Source organism: Erigeron canadensis, chromosome 1 (genome assembly GCF_010389155.1).
Source record: "Erigeron canadensis isolate Cc75 chromosome 1, C_canadensis_v1, whole genome shotgun sequence".
Lineage (NCBI taxonomy): Eukaryota > Viridiplantae > Streptophyta > Magnoliopsida > Asterales > Asteraceae > Erigeron > Erigeron canadensis.
In genome coordinates, this window is record NC_057761.1 from 11,312,328 (window position 1) to 11,338,909 (window position 26,582).

The 26,582-nt window shown below is 37.7% G+C and overlaps 1 protein-coding gene across 1 annotated transcript; it reads left to right on the plus strand.

The window, feature by feature from the left end:
* Positions 1-17,600: 17,600 nt before the first annotated feature.
* Positions 17,601-18,041, plus strand: LOC122578406 (keratin, type I cytoskeletal 9-like). The gene has a single exon (XM_043750401.1). The coding sequence runs from the start codon at positions 17,601-17,603 to the stop codon at positions 18,039-18,041; it is 441 nt and encodes a 146-aa protein (XP_043606336.1).
* The last annotated feature ends 8,541 nt before the right edge of the window (positions 18,042-26,582 follow it).

Consider the following 26,582-nt stretch of genomic DNA (forward strand, 5'->3'; position numbering starts at 1 on the left):
TTGTCACATCAACGTGCATCAACAAACTCACCCTTGACAGCAGCACCTTCGATTTCTTAGTCTTCAAAATCTGATCATTCATCAAACAACAATCTTTTGCTATTTGCATGAATACTTCATGTAAGCAGAGTTGAAGTATCTTACGATATCTACTTTCTTCATGCTTCCAAAATGGCAAGAAAGAACACTCTGTATCGTATAACTTTCTCAGATCATTTCTTGAGAAGTTCACCAGCTGCATCGGATCATAACTCTTCTCACAAAATCTTCTTCTTTGAATCTGCATACATTTTGGCTTCACCGAATCGATCAATTTCCCAATTATCCATCTTGTCCAAGACATCTTGTGCCCATTTCTTGGCAGGGACCTTGATCATGCATTAATATCATGTTGAACATACTCAACTGTTTATCTGGCTTAACCACTCTTTTCTTCGATCTTGGCTCAATCTAAACTGGGTTTATCAGAATCTTTCATGTTCTTCCTCAACAGAATCATTCCTGAGATTCTCACCAACAACATCAGCTAGGCCATCATCGTTGGATTGATAATCCAGTTATTTCCAAGCTCATGTAAATCTTCTTCACACAACTCCTGAAATGCTTCACACCACGCTAAGTACTGACAACCTTCTGGTCTTTAAGCACAAACAGCTTCAGTTCATCATCATAAAACCAACTCCAGATGATTGTCTTGTACTTTGCAGCATCTTGTCTGAGTATGAGTCCAATACAAATTTGGTTTCCACGTTTCCCTATGTACTATCCAATCATAACTCTTTTCTCGGGAACACATCGATCAACAATATGTAATGAATCATCATCTCTGAGAGGAACTGGAAAATCATTGGAATGAATGGTCTTGTCACATTAATCTCATAATCAGATGGAATCGATACATCACCATTCTTAGCATACACAATAAAATGTAGAACTTGAGTTTGGCTGCTGAATGGAACTTGTAGCATTCTTTCTCGAACATCTGCTCTCTTTCTGACCAACACTCTATTCTCTTCAATCAACGGATCTTCAGGAATTGAGTTCCATACTTCATCAAACCCATAAGGCTTCTTGATATATCTAGATTGGTTCAGGAACAAATTCGCCTTCCTCGAGCTCATCACCATCAAGAATAAATCTGTATAATCTGGATCATCTATTTAAATTTACACAAAAGAACACCAGAATAGAAAGAATAATCATGACAATTATAATAAAAATGAAATGTACTTGTATTGAAATAAGATATTTACATTTTCATTACACAAAATGTCATAACTTATTACACACAATCAATATACATTCTATCTAAAAATCTTTATCATAATCAAAATAGAAACCTGAATCACGAGGAGCACCAGAAGGACCAGCACCAGAACCAGAAGCACCTTGCTGAGAAGTATCACCTCCTGTCTCCCCTCGATCTCTGCACCCTTCCCTCTATCTTCAACTAGCGAGAAACATTAATTACCAGCATTATCAGCATCATCATCGTCATCTGACGTCTTGGATGAACCGCTGACAATCTGCAGACCTCTTCAGGAACTTCTCCCCCTTGATTCTTGACCCAGTTGATCAAAAAGGTTAAAGCGGCGAGAGTATCAGTGAGATCAGACTCCAAAGTGCGAACTCTGGTCTCCAAAAGATCAACACGACAACCAAGCGAGACGAATCGGAAGGAAGTCGGTAAGATAAGGAAGGAGCCACCAGAGGACGTAACACTGGTGCTTGTGAAACAACAGGAGCAACAACAGCAGTTGGTCTTGGAAGATCAGACATGCTACAGAAGAAGCTTCAACAACACGTCGATGCTTAATTCTGGTATATTGAAGTTCAACACTCCCAGGCCTCTTCACCGGACTAACCGAACTTGCTCTGTTTACCGGATTTCCATATCCTCAAAAATCTCACGTAATTCAGAATCATGCTGAGCTGCAACATCTGGATCAATCTCAGCAGCAGGAAGGAGTTAGCGGAATCTGAAATTGCTGGAATAGCATGACAAGTCTTGCTTCGACGTTCTCTATGGAACGCAACACCCTCTTGATCAAAGACTGATGCGAATGATCACTTCAGAAGCAGCCGCAACATCATGAATCATCTTAGTTCGACGTTCAGCAGCAGCAGAATCATCTGTATCTGTCGTAGTGTAGCAGCAGAACCGTCGGAACTATCAACATCATCTCCATCATTTCCAACATCCGAACCAGGAGACTCATCCCGGAGTCATCATCAGAACCATCAACAGAATCATCCGAACTTTCAGAATCACCAGACTCAGAATCTTCATCACATCATCCACAAACATATCATTCTCAAGACGAGATCGATAGTTTGGATTAATCAGGTGACCAAAAAGTGGTGGATCATGGAGACCAGCCACATTACTCGTATTGGCTTCAAGATCAGCAAAAAGACGCGAAGGCCAAACATGAAGAACGTAGCAAGGACCTTGGTCATATTCTAGGTCAGGACAAAAATGTCTAACTATAGCCATCACAAAGCGAGGATACAAAAGAAATCGCTTTCTCCCCCTAGCATTAATCTGATCAATAAACTCGTGATAAAAGTATCGGGAGAAAGGATAAGGTCGATTATATACCAAAGCAACCATCTGCGATGCAATCTGTGCAGATAGTTGATCAAATCCAGCCTTGCGATTGCTCAAACAGACGAGCAATGCATATGCTAGATAACGCCATCGTCCTTGAAAACCACTTTTGTCAAACGGAAGTTTGACCTGTCCAACAAATCCCATTCTCTGAAAGCAGCGAAGAAGAAGTGCGAACTCGTAAGTCATCTCAACGTCTTCCTCTTTTTCTACGTCTGGTTCTGCTCCTAGATGTAAAATAGTGCGGAGCGATTCAGCATTGAAATCAAAAGTTGTGCCTTCAACAGTAGCACGTACAAAACTCTGTCCTTCAACCATGACTTCATGAGCATTGGACTAGAAAGAATCAATATACTGCCTAACCAGTCTTGGCGAATCACAAAAAGCAAAAGATAATCGCGAGCGAGCAATGTAGTTGAACATTTCATGAAAATGCTCGCAATTGTGCTGATCGGGATCTAGATTCAGTGCAAGATTATGCTTTTTCACAAACTGACGAGGAGCGAGAGCCATTTCTGCAAAACCAATCACAATATTGAAACAAATATAAATAATCACGATAAATGGATTGCAGAATTGAAAAAAAAAACCTAATTTGAAAAACCCTAATCCAGAATTTCACAAAGTAAAACTGAACGAAAATAAGCCATAAATTCGTTAAGTATACAGAACTAAGATAGAATCTAAATTCGTAAGCAATGACCAACGAAAATAGATTTTAAGTTCGTAAGAACTAAACTTAAATTTTGACCTAACGAAGTTTAAGTTCGTAAAGTCTAAACTATACATGCAAGTTCGTAAGTTATAACTTATCTTCTAAGTTCGTAACTTATAAACGAAGTCTAAGTTCTTTTGAATAAAACTAAGGGTGTTAAACTTTGCTAAGTTCGTGCCTTATCAACTAAGGTCTAAGTTCGTAAGGCATCATCTAAAATTAACTTCGTTTCTACCCAAGTTAAATTCGTTCAGTTCAAGATCTAAGTCCATGTTCACACATCTAAATTCGTTTGGAACTAAAGTCTAAATCGTTTGCACAAATCTAACTTCGTTTGAGTAAACCAGATGAATGATTACAAGAATTTATAAAGATAATCAAAACGAATCAAATCGAAGATACATGGAAAACCTAAATCGTGTTCGTGAAAGAAAATGACATCAAACACTTACTCAGATCACAGTTGGTACAACGAATCAAGAAAACGAATTAAAGTGAGAGAAAAGAAAAGAGTTTGGGTTTTAGGGTTTTGCTTGAAAATGAAAGTAATTTTCGTTTGATGAAGCAACAACGAAGAAAAACCCGTTATATAGTGAAATAACAATGGGCCAACAATGGGTCGGGCTAAACTTCACAAACGAAGTTAGCAAAACGAAGATAAACTTCGTTTGAACAAAAAACAGTTTCGAACGAAGATAATAGATATCTTCGTAAGAACAAATCAAAATCAGAAAAATATTCCAGATTTCAGCAAGTGTCTGAAAAATTTTCCAGATTTTCATTACAAGCAATCTTCCAAAACACGACCCTTTATCACAATCTGTACATAGCAAAAACTCGTTAGAAAGCAACCTGTTCATGCCTTGTACTAAAAACGTACTTATCACCCAAATTCATAATCATAATGTAAGTAGATAACCGAACATTATAAACTTGAATGAAAAACCCATGGTTTAAACACTATCCATAAACAAACCTGAAAATAATCAATTTAAATATGACCTCATTACCAATAACGATCATGACACCGAGAACTTCCTTTGATCATAGATATGCATGACTGCAAACCATCTTGAAACACTTAAGTCCCATACTAGATGCCGTCTACAAAACTAACAAACAATGAACAATCCAACAAAAATTCACTGAAGAACTTAGTAAAGTTTCCAAAAGGATGTCATGAATTACAGCATGAAATTCAAAAGAAACTAATATCAAATTTGATTATTTTCATTAAATACATGAATCATAAATAAATAACTATTCCAAAAACAAATTCATGTATCATCCTTCACATGCTCAAATCTGCATTACAAATATTATCACTACACACCAAGGATCTTATCATCATGATATCATTCGTGTGAATAACAATGTATAAATAGAAATCAGCACTCCAACTTTATCTTCCTAACCTGAACACTGCACACTTACCACAGAACTCATCAACGCATTGAGAACAAAACAGTATAATGCAGAAAATTCAAGTTACAATCACACTCAATCAGGGTTAACAAATATGAAATAACTAAAAATCTAACAAAAGATCAAGGGAAGTCATTTCTTGTCAAACCCTAAAATGTCACCAAACAAATTTAAACAAAACCCGATTAATAACTTGGTGACAAGCGAAAATTGTGATATTTCAAATAACTTTGACATTTCACATAACACTTGAAAAGATCATTTTCTAAACTTAAACAAATTAATGTCCATATTAGAAAGCCTTCGTTGTAAACAAAGCACACAACCCCATTAAAAATTCACATGAAGGAATTCAGCAAAACATATACTCAGAATTTGAATAGGGTCTCTCGTGCAATAAGAACTTATAAAAATACTATTTTGACTCAATAAAAAGAAAAATAACACAGAATAAAAATTGCAGAATAATAAACTAATCTAAACTCTAATTAACTTGACTTTATACATTATTCACATTAAGCATGATTACTGCTGATTAGATCAGGTTAGCATGTTACATAAGCCTGCGGGTGAGAAATAATTCTCTTATTATAAGTTTTGAACCGTGACCCAACAGCGATTACCGGTATGTTTGTCCTCTTAAACACTCGGTACATTCAGTTTCCTTTGTGTTATGACACTTTCGACATACCTTGGCCAAGGACAGTCACCATGTAACCCGAGTAGCCTAATATGTCATTTGAATAGTTTGCGAACTTATGTAACCCACATTCAGATATACTTTCGTAATCGATACAAGCACTAAGATAAAAAATATTCAATATATTCAAGAACATCCTTAACCAATCATGAGACACTTTGTGGATAACTGAATTGAATTACTTTGTGATTTCACATATTTGCTTCTGCATTTCATGATTTATATGGAACCCGTGATTTTCTATGAGATCCATGTAGCGAACTTTCCGACAACCTATCCCAAGTTGTAAGCTTTAGGTAGGCTAGGTATACAAAGACACCCCGAGGACATACTTGTCCGAATCTCAAAGACCACATTAGCCCCTTAATTTGCATTCAATTGATTTGCATAACAATATCACATTTACTTTTATGCTCATGATTGGTAGAGATTCTTGCCTATTCATTGAACAAATCTTATAGTAATGCTAGATCTTTCACAAAATTTAAGGACTAGATCAATTCATTACTGAAAAGCAAGCAATCTCAGCCATATATCTGAATATGTTTCCCACAAGAACATTGTATAATTTAAGTTCAGATTGAAGGAAACCCTTGTATTTGTGTCTACCGATATATCCCAAATTGTAATCACTGAACTAATCAGTTATATTACGATTAAGCAGGCTTAAAAGCTAAAGTATCGTCACTTCTCATCATTTAGCGCAGTAACCTTACTTTATTCATATTTTTGGATTTTCTATTTTTCAATGTTTTTGTTTTTTTCTGACACTAGATATATACAAACTTATACTAAGACAACTCTTTTTGTATTTTTTTATGACTCTATCTATGTACGACTTACACTACAAGGACACGAAAAATAACTTTAAGTTCTTTGAGAGAAACTACTCGGCATTCTTCATACCATTGAGTTGAAATAACAACTCAAGACGAGGTCCATCAAAAGCTTTAGTGTATAGATCAGCAAGATTATCATCAGTAATAACCTTTTCTAAATGAATAAGCTTTTTCTCAAAACAGTCACGTATGAAATGATACTTTATATCTATGTGCTTGGTGGCTTTAAAGTTTTTCGGATTCTTGGTAATATCTATGGCAGATTTATTATCAATACAAATGGGAGTATTGGAGATATTCATACCATAATCGCGCAGTTGTTGCTGTATCCAAAGCACCTGAGAACAGCAATATCCAGCAGCAATGTACTCTGCTTCACAGGATGATTGTGCAACAGATGTCTGCTTTTTGCACTGCCACGATACAATTCTCCCCCCTAAAAGCTGACATCCACCTGACGTTGATTTCCTATCCGAGTTGTCACCACCATAATCCGAATCAGTATAAGCTACGAAGTCAAAAGAACCATACATGGGATACCAAAGACCTAGACGAGGCTTGGCTTTCACATAACGAAGGATTCTTTTTGCAGCTTTCAAGTGAGACTCTTTCGGATTAGCCTGATATCTAGCACACATAGAAACAGCAAAGGTAATATCTGGACGTGAGGCTGTCAGATACATCAAGGATCCAATGATAGGTCGATATTGAGTGGCATCGACGGATGGATCATTAGGCTTATCAGGACACAACCCATGATTAGTCTTAATGGGAGTAACAGCATCCTTAGCATCAGACATGCGAAACCGAGTAAGCAGATCTTTGACGTACTTGGTCTGATGTATAAAGAAGCCATCCTTCAGTTGATCCACCTGTAGTCCAAGAAAGAAGGTTAGTTCCCCCATAGCACTCATCTCAAACTTAGCCTTCATGCTCTGTTCAAATTCCTTGCACATTTTGTCATCAGATGAACCAAAAATGATGTCATCGACGTAAACCTGTACAAGCAAGTAGTCCTTCCTTTTCCATTTAATAAACAACGTGCTGTCTATAGAACCTCTGGTAAAACCACTTTCCTTTAAATGTGTTGACAATTTTTCTGACACTAGATATAGTAATGCTAGATATAGTAATGCTAGATATAGTATGACTCTATCTATGTACGACTTACACTACAAGGACACGAAAAATAACTTTAAGTTCTTTGAGAGAAACTACTCGGCATTCTTCATACCATTGAGTTGAAATAACAACTCAAGACGAGGTCCATCAAAAGCTTTAGTGTATAGATCAGCAAGATTATCATCAGTAATAACCTTTTCTAAATGAATAAGCTTTTTCTCAAAACAGTCACGTATGAAATGATACTTTATATCTATGTGCTTGGTGACTTTAAAGTTTTTCGGATTCTTGGTAATATCTATGGCAGACTTATTATCAATACAAATAGGAGTATTAGAGATATTCATACCATAATCGCGCAATTGTTGCTGTATCCAAAACACCTGAGAACAGCAATATCCAGCAGCAATGTACTCTGCTTCACAGGAAGACTGTGCAACAGATGTCTGCTTTTTGCACTGCCACGATATAATTCTCCCCCCTAAAAGCTGACATCCACCTGACGTTGATTTCCTATCCGAGTTGTCACCACCATAATCCGAATCAGTATAAGCTACGAAGTCAAAAGAACCATACATGGGATACCAAAGGCCTAGACGAGGCTTGGCTTTCACATAACGAAGGATTCTTTTTGCAGCTTTTAAGTGAGACTCTTTCGGATTAGCCTGATATCTAGCACACATAGAAACAGCAAAGGTGATATCTGGACGTGAAGCTGTCAGATACATCAAGGATCCAATGATAGCTCGATATTGAGTGGCATCGACAGATGGATCATTAGGCTTATCAAGACACAAACCATGATTAGTCTTAATGGGAGTAACAGCATCCTTAGCATCAAACATGCGAAACCGTGTAAGAAGATCTTTGACATACTTAGTCTGATGTATAAAGAAGCCATCCTTCAGCTGATCCACCTGTAGTCCAAGGAAGAAGGTTAATTCCCCCATAGCACTCATCTCAAACTTAGCCTTCATGCTCTGTTCAAATTCCTTGCACATTTTGTCATCAGATGAACCAAAAATGATGTCATCGACGTAAACCTGTACAAGCAAGTAGTCCTTCCTTTTCCATTTAATAAACAATGTACTGTCTATAGAACCTCTGGTGAAACCACTTTCCTTCAAATGTGTTGACAATTTTTCATACCACGATCGAGGAGCCTGATGTAAACCATATAAAGCCTTATCGAGACGATATACTTTATTAGGAAAGTCTGGATCCTCAAACCCGGCAGGTTGTTCTACATACACTTCTTCTTTAATGTCTCCATACAAGAAGGCACTCTTGACATCAAGCTGATACACCTTAATACCTTTATAACTAGCATATGCCAGAAATAATCGAATAGCTTCAAGTCTAGCTACAGGTGCAAATGTCTCATTGTAATCAAAGCCTTCTTGTTGCTTAAATCCTCTAACCACCAATCGAGCCTTATTTCGAGTAACTACACCTCTGTCATCTCGTTTACAACGAAAAACCCAACACGTTGTTAAAGGAGATTCACCCGGAGGTAAGTCAACTAACTTCCATACCTCAAGCTTTCGAAACTGAGCCAATTCTTCTTGCATCGCCTCAACCCACGACGGTTCCTTAAGAGCCATACCAACATTTTTAGGCTCAACCTGAGAGATAAAGCAATAATACAAGTACCAAGTAATTGCCCCAGTATCCTTAACTTCAGCAAACATACACGACGATTTCTTAGATTGATTCCTCATGCGAACAGAGGCAGAAGCATCACCAATGATTTGCTCAACTGGATGATCCTTGTTGACCCTAGTTTGAGGAACCTTATCGACTGAAAGATCATCTCCCAAATTCGTCTGCACATGTTGCTCTGGAGTTTTATAATCTGGAGTGTTAGGCTCCTCCTGATTTTCACCTTCCGTGTCATCAGTATCATAGAAAGGAGAATCAGGTAGAGGTACATGCAAAGGATCAGTAGGAACTATAGGAGCAGACTCTAAGGTAGAATTTGCTACTTTTGTCCCACTAGATTCTCCAGATTCAGAAGTAGGCGCAACTATTGGTGAGGAAACAGAAGAAGAACCAGAAACCGGTCCACCATCCAAAGGATCATGGAGAGTAATGACATCCTCCACAGTTGGAACACCTGCAAAAGAAACAGGACCACGAAAAGAAGTGAAGACACCATCATAATCAAAATTATTAGCAGGACCAAGGTGTACAACAGGTTTATGACTGACAATTACGACATTTGTACCAAGATCTACTTTGCCAGTCTTCTGATTGTACACACGCCTAATCGGTGTACTTGGAACATAACCCATAAAGAAACCCTTCTCAAATTTAGGTTCAAATTTCCCTTAAGGAATAGTTTTAAGAAAAGTGTAAGGAACACCGAAAGGCTCAACATTCTGCAAATTGGGCTTTTTGTTGTGCAACAGTTCATAACTAGTTTTCTTAAACCGTTTAACTGTCAAAACCCGATTCAGAATGTGACAAGCTGTATTCACCGCCTCTCCCCAGAAAGTAATAGGAAGCCCTGAATCAGCAAGCATCGTCCTAGCTGTCTCAATTAAAGTCATGTTCTTCCGTTCAGCCACTCCATTCTGTTGCGGCTCATATGGTGCACTGTACTGATGTTGAATTCCTTTGGTCAAGCAAAATACAGTAATAGTATTATTCTTGAACTCAGTACCATTGTCACTCCTGATTCTCTTAACTTTGACTCCATGGACATTTTCAACTTGCTTGATAAAATCCATAAATCGTTCGGCAGTCTCATCCTTGGTCTTCAGAAAGAATACCCATGAGTACCTCGAGTAATCATCAGTGATCACCAAACAGTAAGACATCCCTCCAATGCTTCTTTTGTTCACAGGACCAAAGAGATCCATATGAAGTAATTCGAATGGTTTGGAAATAGAGTTGAGTACTTTGGCTTTATGCGGATTCTTATGTTGCTTCCCCTTCAAACACGGTACATACTTATCTTCCATCCCAAACTTCTTAACTGGCACACCGTCAACTATCCCAAGACTGATAAGTTCATTCATCTTCCGAAAGTTGATATGTCCCATTCTACGATGCCATAGGAAAGAGTCAGACTCATTTGCCTTGCTCAACAAACAAAGGGGCTCCTTTGGATTATCAACACCTAAAAGTAAACCATAGATGTCTCTCTTCCTAGGATCTTTGAGCATGATCCATTCTTCTGGAATAACAAAACCCGGCTTCAAGATGTATGCCTCCTTTTCTGTGAAATGAACTTATCACAGATCTGTGAGTAAGTTTCCACATAGTTAACTCTTTCTAGAGTTAATTGTCCATTGACGACATCTCCTTGACCGGTGATGTTGCCGCCCTTGGAACCATTAAAACTAACATACGACCCATTTATACCAGTATAATTGGACAAGAGCTTTTTGTCCCCTGTCATGTGCCTGGAGCATCCACTGTCAAGGTACCACAAATGAATAGGTTTCCTGGGAACTCCCTGCACATAAAATGAGAAATATTAGTTATCATTGGGGACCCAATAGGTTTGGGTCGTCCCTTCTCATCCTTGAGAATCAGTTCAGTCCAATAACCATTGCTAGAAGCCGTGGGTGTGACTTGATTCTCAACTTGTCTTCTCACCGGAGAAGACTTCTGACCTTTCGTCGGAGATGGTCTTGGGGAATGAGGGCCAAGAGAAGGTCTAACACTTGAGTGAAGTCGGTTATAAAATGAATTACGACTTGGAGATGTTTGTGACCGACTCGAACTCCCACTGGGGGTAGTGAATCTTTGTCCCATAGGGGAAGAACCTTTTGGTGGAGATTCACGTCGTTGAGGTATAGTAAACGGTTTTGAAGAAGAAGATTGAACTTTAGTCTCATGAACCTGTTTATCATTACCCAACCCCCTTTTTCCTTCCGAGGTAGAAACCTTTGAAGGAGAACCCGATCTCCGAGGTCGATTAGGACATATACTGTAAACATGACCTTTTTCATGACAAGCAAAGTAAGAGAGGACCTTAGTCTTTTTCTTTGTATCTACCTTATTATTGGTACTTACGGATTCACTATTGTCAACTGATTTACTTGTTTTTCTAGGATCCTCATGGTCTCGTTTGGTCGGTGATATCCTAGACTTACTTGGGGACTTCTTTCGAACAGGCATTAAGATATGCTTCAAAGCCTTAGTTGCTTCGACATTAACAACTAATTCATCTTCAGATTGACTATCCCTAGACTGCTTAGGTAAAGGAGTTTGACGCAACTGACTTAATCGCTTCATATCCTTAATATCAACATCCCAGACTTTATCAATCCGCTTAGGGTCAATAGATGATAACGGAAATTCTAACTCAGTGTAGACCCTACTACTCTGACGAAGTGTAAAGTGAGTAATACTGTCTTTCTGACCGTAAGAAGTGGACGAATCTAGGACGACACCTTTCAATTTCTCTTCCTTGGTAGGTTGAGAAGAAATTCCTTTAGACTCTGCTGTCTCCTCAGTCAAAGTAGACTTAGGAGTCGAGTCTTTCGATTTACCAACATCAACACTAGGTTGAAGTAGGACTTCCGGAATATTAGGTTCTATAGGAGTATAGTTATTGTTGAAAGGAGGAGGCATGCTATCGTAAGAAACCTTAGCAATGTCAGAACTCTTAGATGGAGTATCCTCAAATTTTTTCATATGCATTAAAAGCTCATCATGTCTAGCAGAATCAACCTTAGCTTGTAATTCCACTATTTCTATTCTAGCATCAGCCAGTTCTTTCTCAATAGTAGCACACTTTTTAGCTAACAATGCATAAGCTTCACTACCTACTCTTTCTACAGCCACAGCATGTTTAACTTTGTCTTTCATAGCACTAATGTCAGACTCTAAAAATTTAATCCTATCCTTTAAAAATTGTTCTCTATCAGTGACAGTTAAATCTTTTTTAATCAACTTATCTCTTTCTTCATGAGCAGCATTAACAACAGATTCTAAATGCTTAATTAGTTCATTCTTTTGTTCAATTTCATCAAACATTCGATTAACAATTTTGCAAACATGAACAATAGTACGAAGAGAGTAAGATACCTGTTGATCTGCTTCTTTGCAGTCTGCCATGTACGCGACAAAGTCATCCACACTCATGCCTGCTGGAATTTCATACTCCTTCATCTGCTCTTCAATCGTCTTTTCAACCTTTTCAGTAGCAGAATCGTCTTTGTTCTCAGCAGCGTTCACCTCTCCAGAATCTTTCGTATCAGCAACCTCAACCTCTTCATCAGACTCAGAATCAGTGTCATAAACCTGAGTAGAAGATTCCAAGTTCGAGCTTTGAGGATTTTCATACAGATGCTCATCACTGTGGTAAACTGAGGTGTCTAAGAAATCCTCAACAGAATCTGCTATTTGAGCCATATCATCAACTATTTCGGCCAAATAAGCATTATTAGTCTCATCCCGTGGAAGATTCCAGACATAAGAACCATCAGGTTGAGCAGCTACGATAGCCTTGTCATTGCTATTTCCAGTAGTATCATCAGTCAATAAGAGAGCTCTACTTGCATTCGGATTAAAAGGACGATTACCACCTCTATCTTGACGGGTAGGGGTAATGTTAACATCTCTCTTTGGTCGTTGACATTCTTTGGCAAAATGTCCAAAGCCATCGCAATTATAGCACTTAACCTTTGACTTGTCAAAGCCCTGAGTACCCCCAATAAGCTGTCTACCTGTTCGTTGCATAAACCGTTGCACTCTCCTGGTGATCATCGCCAAATTCCATTTCAGATCCATTTCTTAAACATCATCTGGATCTATTTGGTCATAATCTTCATCAATGAGTGCTAGATCCGTGATTCTTCCTGCAACAAAAGCTTCATGTGCAGCACACATTGCAGCAAATACATTCATCCTTCCCTTAGCAGATTTCATATCCATGGGCATAGACTTGTAACCAGCAGAAGTAGATGAAATGTTACCAAACGTCATATTTTCTGGCTTTTCATTCTCATTAGTCTTTCGAGCCTTGTAACCAGCATCAGAAGCCATGAAACCAGCAGAATCATCTCCATCCATAACACAATTAGAACTCTCTTTCGTGCTAGAAGTACCAACCCCAGAAAAGAATGCATTAACATCAGCTGTAGGATTTTTCATAGTGGCATGATAAAGAGATGGATCTTGTGTGAAGTTGTCTTGGAGATCCTTTGCCTTATCCTTCATTTCTCTGTTTCGTAATGTGGATATAACACCATCTATACGAAGAGATGCATAATCAACTCTTTCTTGCAATCCATGACGAAATTCTTTATAAGCTTTCGGCAAACCATCCAAGAATTTATCCACTATCTCAGTAGGAGTATACTTAAGATCAAAATAGGCTAACTCAGCAAGAAGATGTTGAAATCGCAAGATAAGATCCTCAACAAGTTCGTTCTTGGTAGCATTAAAGCAATCAAATTGTTTCTTAAGCATCTTAATTCTATTTTGCTTCAATAATGGATCACCTTCACAGTGAGCTTCAATAGCATCGAACAATTGCTTTGAAGTCTTGTACTCTTGTTTAGGAAACAGGTGCACTAATTCTTGAGGAATGCACATCCTAAGAGTAGAAAGAGCCTTAACTTCAACAGCATACAAGGATTTTTCTTCGCCTTTTAACTCTCCGACCTTGTAATTAGTTGTAACACCATTTACAGTAAGAGTTGGCCATTCATATCCTTCAGTGATCATAATCCACATATTCAAATCTTCTCGTTGAATATAATCTTCAAATCGGCCTCTCCACGCCCATAAGTCAGCCAATGAAACTAACTTCGGTGGAGAATTAATACGTCCAACGAGATGATCATGATAGACAAGAGAATTCAGGTATTAAGCAACAACAGTGTTTGTTGACGAGGAAGCCATTTTTTAAATTCGTTTGCTGCAACTGAACAACTGAACGAAGATAAAGTTAAGTTCGTTTGAAGGAGAGAAACGAAGATAAGATTAACTTCGTTTACAGGAAAGAAACGAAGATAGGAGTAACTTCGTTTGAAGTAGTTGAGCGAAGATAAGGCTAAATTCGTAATGTGAGAATGAACGAAGTTAACTTTAAATTCGTTTGCAGGAACTGAACGAAAGTAAAGCAAAATACGTCCGAAGAGATTGAAACGAAGATGAGGTTAAGTTCGTTTGCTAAATTCGTTTGAGAAAATGAACTTAGCGACAGTTAGGGTATCGGGAGGTTGTTTTTAGAGAAAAGAACCAAACAAACGATCTCGAACCTTCGATAAGATATCGATTGGCTCTGATACCACTTGTGAGTCCCTCGATAGCTACAGATCGCTCTCGAGATCGTCTATGATTATGTCGTGAGTGCGGAATCCTCACGAGATAACTAGTTTGATTAGTAAACGGGTATATCGCTAATTATCAAGTAAATAATCAGCCGTATGATGCTATATTCGTTTCTATAAGGTATAGAACGAACTTAGATGTCTGGAGTACGTGTGTGTCGAATTGTTATCTTATATTAGGGTATTCATTCGTATATATATGTTTCAGGTCGAACTGGGCTTGCTGGGCTTTGTTCTTACGAACTTAGCTGCCCAGCCCATGTAACGAAGTTAATCTTCGTTTGTTCCAAACGAAGTTTATCTTCGTTTGCCTTTAACGAAGATATACCTTATCTTCGTTAGATGTAATACTTGGTTATATTCCTAAGTGTTTCATCTTATGGAATCCTAACACATATTATGTTTGTACTTGTATATCACACAACAAACATCATACATAACACATATATATAACACCAAAACATGTAATCGATCATTACCAAAACATAAAGTCCATAATCTATCAATTACATATATAGATACGACATAAATTAACATAATGTCTTAATCAAAACGACATATCAAATCTAAGTTGTTGTTGTCACATCAACATGCATCAACAGACTGCGACGCAGTGATATATCTCGGACCACAATTGCCATTAGCCTCACTGCGTCGCTGTGAGGAGAGGCCTTAGCCCACTGCGCCGCAGTGGGTGGCTAGACCAGTCAACATGAGGAGCGGGGGTTTAAAGTAAAAAGGGAAAGAGGGAATTGATTTTCACCACAAAATTTAAAGCTCCTTATCTTTTTCTCTAAAAAGAAAACGCGCGGCCCTCTTCAAGAACACCCTTTTGTATCCGAAAACCATCCTTTAATCCACCAAAATCTTGCACTTTTCTTCTCTTTCTTCTAGATTATCATCTATTCATAGATTTCATGGGAAGAAGAGTAAGATTTCTTGACTATTTTCTTTTTCTTTTTTTTAATTTTCTTTTTCAATTTTTAGGTTGTAATTGTTAAATTGTTTGGTGGGTTTCATTAATTAAGGGGTATAGATGATAACGTAATGTTCAATTTTCACGATTAAAACACTTGTTCGTTCGGATTTAAGTCGAAATTAAACTTAGGGTTTTGTAAAATTAGGAATCTTTGATGAACAAGTGTGGGGGAGGTTTATTGTTTGATTAATTAGTGATTATTGCTTGTTGTAACTGTGGGAAGTATCTATTACCCCTGATTTGTGTTGAAATCGTGATGAATTTTGGAAGAACTTACCCAGATATTCAAGTGACTGCGCCGCAGTGGTGGTGGGTTTAGCCCACTGCGCCGCAGTCCGTTACTCGTGACCCGCACATATAATGGACCTCACTGCGCCGCAGTGAGGGAATGGCTAGCCCACTGCGACGCAGTGGGAAATCTCGTCCATGTAATTCCTTAGCCTCACTGCGCCGTAGTGAGGGGGTGTTGATGCCCACTGCGCCGCAGTGGGGCACTTTCCTGCCCAAATTTTGTTTGTTTTTAATATGGTTCCCGGTTTGTATTTCTCGTTTAACATGCTTATTTGTCTATGGTATGTGATGGTAGGATGCTGCCGGTGCCGATAAACGAAAGAACCCCAAAGTGGGTCAATCAAGTGGGACCGCCGAGGTACCCGCTAAAGTGGCTAAGAAGACAGTTGAGCCACCTGCGCTCACATTTTGGCCCGAGCAACTCAATGAAAAACATACTTGGCTTGAGTTTACGAGGGTGGAGCAACCACACAGGAACATTTATCTCAATAAGTTGTATTCTTTGCACAAACAGGTTATGTCCCCTCCCAGGTATCTCCACCCTACTGCAGCTCAACATTTTGGTATTCAAGCTGATATTAATGGATGGTTTCGAGTTGAGGCTCAAGTGGGTGACCGTTCAGTTGTTAGTGATATGTGGCATAATGTGTTTAATAATCGGGAACCGCTATATAGGTAGTTATGTTTAGAATTCTATTCAACGTTATAACTGTCAAAAGAATTGAATAAAGTTAAAGACATTTTTGAGGAGAGGTGTGTGTCGTTCTATTGTGGAGGGGTTTAAAGGAAGATATCTGTGGCACAGTTTGGGTACTATACTGGTATGTACTCACTGGATGAGTTAAAGAACAGTGACTTTAGGGGTTTGTTGGGGCAAGGATTGTTTGTAAAGCAGGATATTGGTGATGGCGAGTCCCTTCCACAATATTGGACTCGTATTTCTAGGTGAGAAGCTTGGCCATCTGGGGGACAGTTAGTGTGTCCAAGATTAGGAGTGTGAAATTGAGAATGCTCCACCGGATGATTGTTACTTTCTTGGTACAACGGTCCACTCACTGGAACAAGGCGTACCAAACTGACTTATGGTTGATTAAGCTGTTCTCAGAGGGGGCGCCTAGGAGGTTTGCTTTGGCCCCCATATTTGTTCTTGATAGGATTTGTAACCACTCCGACTCAGAGTTGGTTTTGGGGCACTTCATTACCCAGATCTACAGGAGGATGGGTATTTTCGATACTGATGAGTGCCAGACAGATCTATCCCCTTAGGTTTTTCAGGAGACTTTTACTGAGGGCGAGTTGGTGAGGGGGAAGATTGTGAAGAAGATGACGAAGAATGAGAGTTCTAGGTTGCTGGATGATACTTGGGTTATTGCTGCGCCACCACCGGTTGTGGAGGCGCCTGAGGATGTGGAGATCGGGGATGCTCCGCAGGAGCCACCGAGGAGGCGGGGTCCCGTAGGGATTGATTTGACCCCATTGAGCACCCAGCTCCAGCAGATCTATGAGGGGCAGCAAGCCAGCCGCCAGGCTTTTGATGATTATCAGCGGCGTATGGATCAGGAGGTGACATGGATAGGGTCGTAGCAGGCCCATACAAACTATACTCTTGATTATTACCAGCCGATGTGGCAAGCCCAGTTTATAGGGACGGAGTTTGTGAGGCCTGACTCGATTCCAACCTTTAGCCCACCACCTATCCGTGTTCCACCTTATCGACAGGATGGCGGTTCCTTCAACTTTACACCTTCCCAGATGTCCCCACGGCCCCATGACTCGGGAGGATCTCCTCGAGGGCCGGTTCAGTTTGGTCGATATACAGGTGGTGATGCTGGGATCTCCTCTTCTATGCCTAGTTTCCTTGCAGGTACTAGCTCTGGGTTCACTGATTTTGCTGGAGGCTCGGGAGGATTTACTGCTGGTGGTTCTGGACAAGCAGGTGATCAGTCGGGAGGCGGCTATGAAGGTTCAGGTTCAGGAGGCACGCCAGAGCAGGCCACTAGCTGGGTGGATGATCTTTTTGGCCCACCTGGTGCTCCTTATGGCTATCACGGGCAGCAGCAGTGATGACAGTGATGATGATAACTCCCATCCGGTTCCGTGGGATGGAGTCATAGGATTGTTGATTGATTACTCATTTGGGTATTTGGATGACTATACTTCATACACTATTTTCTTATTTCCTTTGGTATCCACCCTATGGGGTGATGAGACATTGTACTTAGTTATTTTTCTTTTTGTTTATTTGTTTGCATGAATAGTAGAATAAGGTTATGCTTGGAATTATTATGGTTTGTTTTGTGATGCAAATGTGAGCAGGTTATTGATAGCTATAGTGCAACACAAGTGTGGGGGAACCCCCTTGGATTTTCTTCTCATCTATTTACTATGGCATCAATGTTGATTGTATGATGGTGTGCATATGCTGGCAGTAAGTTCAGCGCCGTATTGTTGTTTGGTATGTTTGATGCACACACGACTCTCGCACTTTCCGTTTTGGTACAAGTTGCTTCTCCCGCTAACCAAAGTGTTCTTCTTATTTCGGAAGCGCAATTTGTGACACGGGGTCGACTAACTTGTTTTAAAACGGAATGTGTCCTTGTTCCGGTATGTGCTTTTATTTCTCGATTTTGCTTACCCCTATTTACCTTATTTTGACCGACTATGGACATTGAGGGCATTGTCCATCTTAAGTGTGGGGGGGGGGGTGGCAAATATGTTTAAGTTACCTGGTTTTATCGCTTTTGTTGTGTTGCCATTGAGATTTCTACTGGTTTCGTTGATGTGTCCCTCTCATAGGCTTTTGGATTTTATCTGAGGGTAGGAGTCTCCTTTTCGAGCTCTTTACTATGACGTGCATGTTTGAAATTGGTGTTTTCAATTTGGTGGGATAATAGAAGTTGATATATTTTTAAACTTGAGTTGAACTTTTCCTTGTGGTAAATTGCTTTTATCACCTAATTTTGATACTTAATAAGCAATTTTACTACAAAATTGTTCCTTGACAAAAAATTTTAATTGGCGAAGTGTGTTCTGAACGGTTGTTTGGCTAGTCCTTTGGGATTGATAACATTAATTGCATACTCATATATATCCAAAACACCTAATTGTGAGATTTCATCATTTCATATATAGTTGTGTCAGGTGACGGTTTTGGTTTGTTTGCTTCGTAAATACGTCCCTCTCTTAGGCTCTTGGATTTATTCGGGAGTAAGGGTTTTCATTTTGATGCCCTGCACTAGGATGTGCGTGTTTGAGGTATTTCTAAGCCATTTCCGAGTTCTTTTCTTGATAAGAGTATACCGGTGATGTGTTGATTGGAGAACTTGGGCTGGTGATCGTGACGAGTACATTGGATGACGAATTGGCATTTAGTTTTGACCATACCTTTTCTTTCTTTCTTTTCATTTCTCTTTTGTATATCCATATCTCCACTAAACAACCTTATACATATACTTGTATAGACATTCATTTTTCATTTTCACTTTTCTTTTGTATATATACCCTAGCAAATTATACACATATACATCACTTTAACTTTACCTTTTCCATTGTATAAATCCACCTATTCATGTAAACTTCACCTAATTATACCTGACTATACCAATAGTCTAATCTGGGGGGCCATTGATTGTCATTGGTTTATTTGGATGGTTTGGGAGAGTTTCAGTGGGTTGATTTGTGGAATATTCTTGTCTATGAGAATATGTAAATGGGTTAATTTATTGAAGATTGTCTTGGATTGTTCAAACAAAGAAAGTGAAGTGTTATAGGCATGTTTATCATTGTAAGAGGGTACCTACTAGTAGAGTAAAAATGGTTCAAAAAAGAATAAAAAGAATTGAAAAACAGAAAAATTAAAAAAAAGAAAAGAAAAGAAAGGAAAAGAAAAGAAAGAACTTGGGCTACTAGTACGCATTTCTCATTTTTAAATGTCTAGAGAGTTGTTGTATCATTATTATGGAAGATTTGGTTGATTGCAAGTTGTTTGAAGTTGATACACCACAATGGTGTCGGGCTTGCTTGGTACTTTGGAGGTGTTCGCGGGATAGTATCTTATGGGTTAATGGTTTGTTGGCAATCAATGGTATGGGTTTGATTAGACTATTTTGCTCATATTTAATATAACTTATACTATCAATTCTTACCTTTCACTTTTAACCTATATAGTTCCCATACTTCATTGTACATATCCGTATATGCATAGCCTTAGTTTAACTATACAACCACCCTTAATGCCTATTTTGACGATGTACTTGATCCTTGCGCCTTAATGGTAGAGTAACGATCCTAGTTCAAGCCTATGGTAAAAGAGTATACATCACGACTGAGCTATGAGTGATTCTTCATATATTCAACCCGAAAGTAAGTTTGTTGGAGTAGAATTATATTGATAGTTACATTTGTTTTCATTTATGCTTAGTTGATTATCGTGGCTTGCGGATTGTTCAGGTTTTGTCAAACATTTCGAGTTTTCATTTAAGATTAAAACTGCTTCACACGTTTTTTGTCATTCGACATGCTTGGTGTTGCTTCTTTTTGATATTTGTCACTTGTTTGATAGTTTGATTGTCAAGGAATGTTTTACTTAAAGTTTGGATTTGCTTGTGAACAAGCAATGCTCAAGTGTGGGGGGATTTGATGTGACTAATTTATACCCATTACCCACATCGTTATTGACCGTTTATTTAAGTGTTTTAAGTCTATTTTGTGTGCATTTGGCGCGTTTATGGTGTTTGTTAGTGTTTACAGGCTCTAAACAGGTTACGCGTTCATCTGGCACATTTTCGGATGATTTTTGGTCAAGACAATGATTTATGAGATTGAGAGTTGATAAAGATTATAAGATTGAAGAGTTCAGCAAGCTTAAAGATCGAAAGACAAATTTTAGTCACCAAGCTTGTGACTGCGCCGCAGTGGAGGATGCCATGCCCACTGCGCCGCAGCCAATATCCACAAAATATTTTTGAACAAACCCCACTGCGGCGCAGTGGGGATGTCACAAGTATGATTGCGCCGCAGTCAATGAAGGGAGAATTAGAGCTGTGGAATCATACTGCGTCGCAGTGATGGTTGGCTTAGCCACTGCGTCGTAGTCATGGAAAGTCAAGGTCAAACCTTCCTCATTGCACCGCAGTGAGGGGATGCACATCTCACTGCGCCAAAGTGGGTGCACGGGGGCTAAAGTCCTGGGACGTTTTTGTGACAACCGTCATCTGACCGTATTTTCCGAAAGCACTTTCCGGTCATTTTTAGTTCGTATTGTTTATGTACGTAATTAGTCTAATAAGACTTTATCACGGAATAAATGAATTTCTATTAGATTTGGGCTTATTGAGCGTTTAGACGTTAGAAAAATTGTATGTGGACTCGAGAACAGGAGGAATGCTAGTTGTCTTGTGGAAATGCCAAACTTAGTAAAATACTTAAAATTAAATCAAGTAAAGATTTAATAAGTAAAAATAGACATGTTTATATCCGTTAGAAAGCTATTAAAAAGTTACGTTTAAATATGACGACAAAATAAATTTACGGGTCATGAGTCTTGTAAAATGGTCGAGTCAAACGAATTTTGTGAAGGTCAAAGATGGTCAACTCGGTCAAGGGTCATGGGTGGGAACTAACAAAACCCTAACCCTAACTCCATTTCTCTCATTTCTTCCCCCTCCCCTTCTCACTTCACTCCCTCTCCTCCCTCTTTTCTTTCCCAGCCGCCCCCTCCTCTCTCCCTTGCTCAGCCTCCAAACACCACCACAAACCACCGATCGGCAGCCACCATCCACCACGAACCACCACACACCATCATCATTTCCTTCATCTCCTTCTTATTTTTCTTTTAGTTCTTGGTAAGATTTGTTTGGATCTAAGGGATTTAATGTTTGCTCAATCTAAAAGTCGGATTTCTTCATATATGTATATATAAATCCGAAAATCTTATGTTTATATAAAAAATATATATATAAATCGGTATCTCTTTCTTTTCATCTAAAAATCCGAAATCCTTTACATTTACATATATGTATTTCGGTTGTATGTATGAAAATATTTATATAGATTCAAGTGTTTGGCAAATATATATATATATATATTTTCGGTTTAAAGTGTATATGTTTTCGGATCCCTCATAAATCCGAAATGTTTAAGTATTTATATATATTTTCGGTTGTTTGGGGTTCTTGGCCATAAACATACCCGAAACCTCTTTAGATCCGGAAACTAATACAATTTCCATATACTTTTCGGCTATATATTTTTATATATATGATGAGACCGAAATCTTTATACTTTTCTTTATATATTTCGGTTGGTTGTGGCTATGTACATGTTCATATATCCGAAATCTTTCATATCCGAAATGATTAGTCCGAAAACCTTTAAGTTTCGGATATTCTAGATCCGAAAATCATGTTCTTGTTAGATCCGAAAAGTTTGATCCGCATTATATGTGACTTTGGTTTAGTTGTTGGTCTTGGAAATCGGTTATAGTTCATAGATCTATCCGGAATCTTGATTTTTGGGTCGGTCAACGTCGGTCAAAACCGGTCAACACCGGTCAAACTCGGTCAAACCGGCCAGAAAAGGTTTTAGTTCAAAAATTGAATTTGGTTTGTATTTTGGTGTTAGGTCAAAGTTTTGGTTCGGTCAAACTTGGTCAAAAGGCAGATTTATAACTTGTTTATGTTGGTCCTTTTTGAAAAAAAAAATAAAAATTAGAGTTTAAGTATTTTGGTTATTTGGATAAAAATTTGATTTAGTAAAAATTATAGTTTTTGGTATTTTTAGTCAAAATTAAGTTTTGGGTCGAAGATTAATTGTAAGAATAAATCAATATGATTATATATAAATCTTTACACAAAGACTTATTAAGGTATATATATGTATATATATATATATACAAGAATTACGATTGATATGGACATATATATATATAACGATTAAACTTAATGTGGACATATGACAAAATATATATATTAAAAGACTTTGAAGGACTATATAAATTATACATTTGTATAACGATAGTTAATGACTTATCGGACTTCATATATTTTATAATGACTATATATAAATGCAAAGACTAAAAGACGTGACATAAATAATGGACAATTTACGAGGACAAAAGGACTATTATATACATTATGACATATGACGAGACGTAAACGCATTTCCTGAGACACTAGTATAGGACATGGACTTGTACAATTAAGTAAGTACTTACTGGGTGACTTGTGGACAATGTAGGACTTTTGGAGAGATAGTGAGCTCATTTCAAGTGTATTTGACTGTTCGTGTCCTTGTTCGTTCATCTAGGGTATTTGTGCTTGTGCTGCTTTCAGGTGAGTTTCGTAGCCCCTCTTTTTACAAGTTTTGGGGTGGAAAGTATACTTATTTTCAACAGTTCAGTCGATTTCTGTTTTATGTTCAATATTGAGCCTGTGCGTATAGAGTTACTTGTGCCATTTGACGTGCTTTGATCTTGTTGTATGTGTGTGATTATGTGTTTGGTTGTTGTGCTTTGGACGTACTTATTGTATGAGTTGGGACTTGAGACTTTGGACTAAGGCAGGTACCGTAAGGCCGGACTTTGAGACATTGAGACTTTGGACTTATTATGGCGTAACTCTGCTCATTATATATTGAACTATTACTGGTTTAGACTTAAAATAATCGACAAAAGACTTATTTCTTGACTAGACTTTTTGACTAAAACCTACGAACTCACCAACCTTTGTGTTGACACGTTTTAGTATACTTTTCAGGTACTCAGGCTAATCAGGGATAAAGACTGCTATTCTAGGCTTGGACTTCGGAGATTAGTGCTCCTCTATTTATTTTCAGACTTTAAGGCTACATGCCTTGGAATATTTTTTATGGACTTGGTTGTAATAAGCTATTTTAGCACTGTTATGACTTCAAACTCATGTATTTGAGAATATATTTATTATATTCTATTTCATTTAGCAGTATTTATGTAATTCCATGTCGTGCTGTACTTTTCATGACACTTCATGTTTCCGCCAACGGTGGGGTGTTACAGTTTTCTTCATCAGATCTTGAAAAGTATAAATAAATATAAAAAAAAAACCCTAATTCCAAAGGCATCAAAAATCTTTCTAGGAGTTGTTCTACAAGGGTTCTTCAATCTCCAATCAAGATAATTTCTTAGGCGGATTCATTGAAGATTCACGAGCACCCATCTAGATCGTATCTACTTTTACTGTCTTGCAATTTCAATTTCTCAAACGATTGGTACATCATGTTTCTCTTCTATTTTAATTATTATTGTGGATTGATCATGAGTGGCTAAACGTTTAATCATCCACTTTGATGTAATGAGACGAATGGTGTGATTGCAACATTTCTAATTCAAAAGGGTTTATTCAATTATCGTTGTTCTATGATCTTGATAATTTTAATTCTTTTTATTAATTAAATATGATATTGGTTGCATATATTTCTTCGTTGGTGGTACCAGTTGAATGTATATGTGATTTTAAAACGGTTACTTGTCTATGAGTAATTATCACTAGTTCATGGTATTATAGTGAATGTCATTTTAAGAAAAGATTAATTTTGTCAACGTGATTCATAGCGGTAGGTGGTACCACGTTGTTGTCACATAGGTTCAATTGATAATTCGATATTTAAAAAAAACTAATTGTCAGAAAAAGTTGTCTTTGCTTTGGTGGTACCGGCTTGGGTAATTCAATTGGCAATTAGGTGATTCGGTAATTTGTTTACGGTTGGTGGTACCACGTGAGCATCTTAATCTTGTCACGATTATCTTTAAATTCTAAAGAATTTGGTCTTAATCAAATGCAATCACATTTGAAGTCGAGTGAAGTCAAGGTGGATGACTTTTAATTATATTGTTTGAAGTTCTTTCAAATTTATGCAATTAGTTTGCAATACAATTTTACCTTAATTGTCAAAGAGGATTTTCAAAGCAACACCGTTTTCCAAACCATTTCATAAAGCAACTAGTCATTCCCAATCCCTGAGAACGAACGCGGACTTATCTCTTAACTATATAACAAATGATCGGGTCCACTGCCCGTGAGAGCGTAGTAGTGAGTTTTTAGGTAGTTCTAGTTTAATAAATTTAAAACTCGATTTTGCACATCACAAACCGTTACCATCTCTTAGATTGCCGCCCATCAAATCCATACGATTCCCATATGCGTCCCTTGACGATCAGCTAAGAACGGATGAGGGCCTCTGGCCCGTACCATATCCACCCGAAAACGAACCTGATTCTCGCCGGAAAGTTAACTGACACATGTGTAAGTTGTACTTACACATGTGTAAATCTCGCCGGAGATGGTCGTCGTCGCCGGAGGATCATGGTGGTGGTAGGAGATGGAAGGAACAAACATGTGTAACTTAACTTACACATGTACATTTTGTACTTTTTCAAATGTTTGTACTATAAATAACCCACGCTTATATATATATATATATATATATTAAAAGAGTAGTAATCCAAGCCTTTTAAAGCCATCTTTAAAGCCAAACTTATGCTAAAAAGTTGCCACATATGATTTTATTTGCATGGCATTTATCTATTAAATAAAAAAACCAACGTATATTAAATAAAAAAAACCAACGTATACAAGGACCTCAAAATATTACATCCAGTTATTTATCATTAAATCTCATATCCCGTATAAAAATAATAATATAAGATTCAAATTTTGTAGGCAAAGATAGTTACATATATTATAAGGGTGTGCCTTGTTCATTTTAGGTAATGACAATGGGAATACTAACAAACATGTTAGGGAATGGAATGGAGGTTATCATTATCTTTGGTGGTGCTTGTTTAAGGATAAAACATTAACCTTTGAAAAAATACTTTGATTCCTCTATTTCAACATTACATCTGTAAAATTTGTCGATAAGTTTTTAACTTTTATAATTTTAATATTGAATGGAAACAACAACAATATAAGAATAATTGTTAAACAGATATGAATTCGTTTAGCTTATTTGATATTCTAGTCTCTTCTGTTTCATGTCAAATATTAAATATGGGCTTATTGGAATTTTTGTTTGTATATTCACCTACGATCAAATTTCAAGCAACGCAAGTAAAAGAAGCTAAGGATGCCTTAAATCAATTCACTGATATAGTATCAAGTTAATTAAATTGTAGGACAGTTTAATAATAATAATTGATTTTTAAAAAAAAGAAAAAAAAAGAAACATTGACGGTTAACTGAGTAATCATTCTTATAACCCCCAAATTAGTGGGGAATGTTGCATTACCCTATTTTCTATAATGATTAACTGCTATATAATTAAACAAGCACTTTCAAAAACAATTTCAAAGGTTATCATTAACAATCCTTACCTCTAAAAACCCCAACCAAGCAACCCCTATAAATCTTGAGTGTATACATTTATTTATCTTTTTAGTTTAGCAATTTCCTTCAATATCTTTTGTAACACCCCAAAATTTTAAGGTAAAAGAAATTAACCCCTTTTCATTGTCTTGACATTAAAGTAATTTCCTAGTATTTTATTTTTTGATATGAGGTTAATTTAGTTGGAACTTTAGCGGATAGCGGGTAAATTACCCACAAAAAGTGGGATGGGTCGTGGCAGCTC

Excerpts from the sequence above, each read along its gene's own strand:
- LOC122578406 (XM_043750401.1), top strand. The coding sequence starts at position 17,601 with ATGTGGCAAGCCCAGTTTATAGGGACGGAGTTTGTGAGGCCTGACTCG.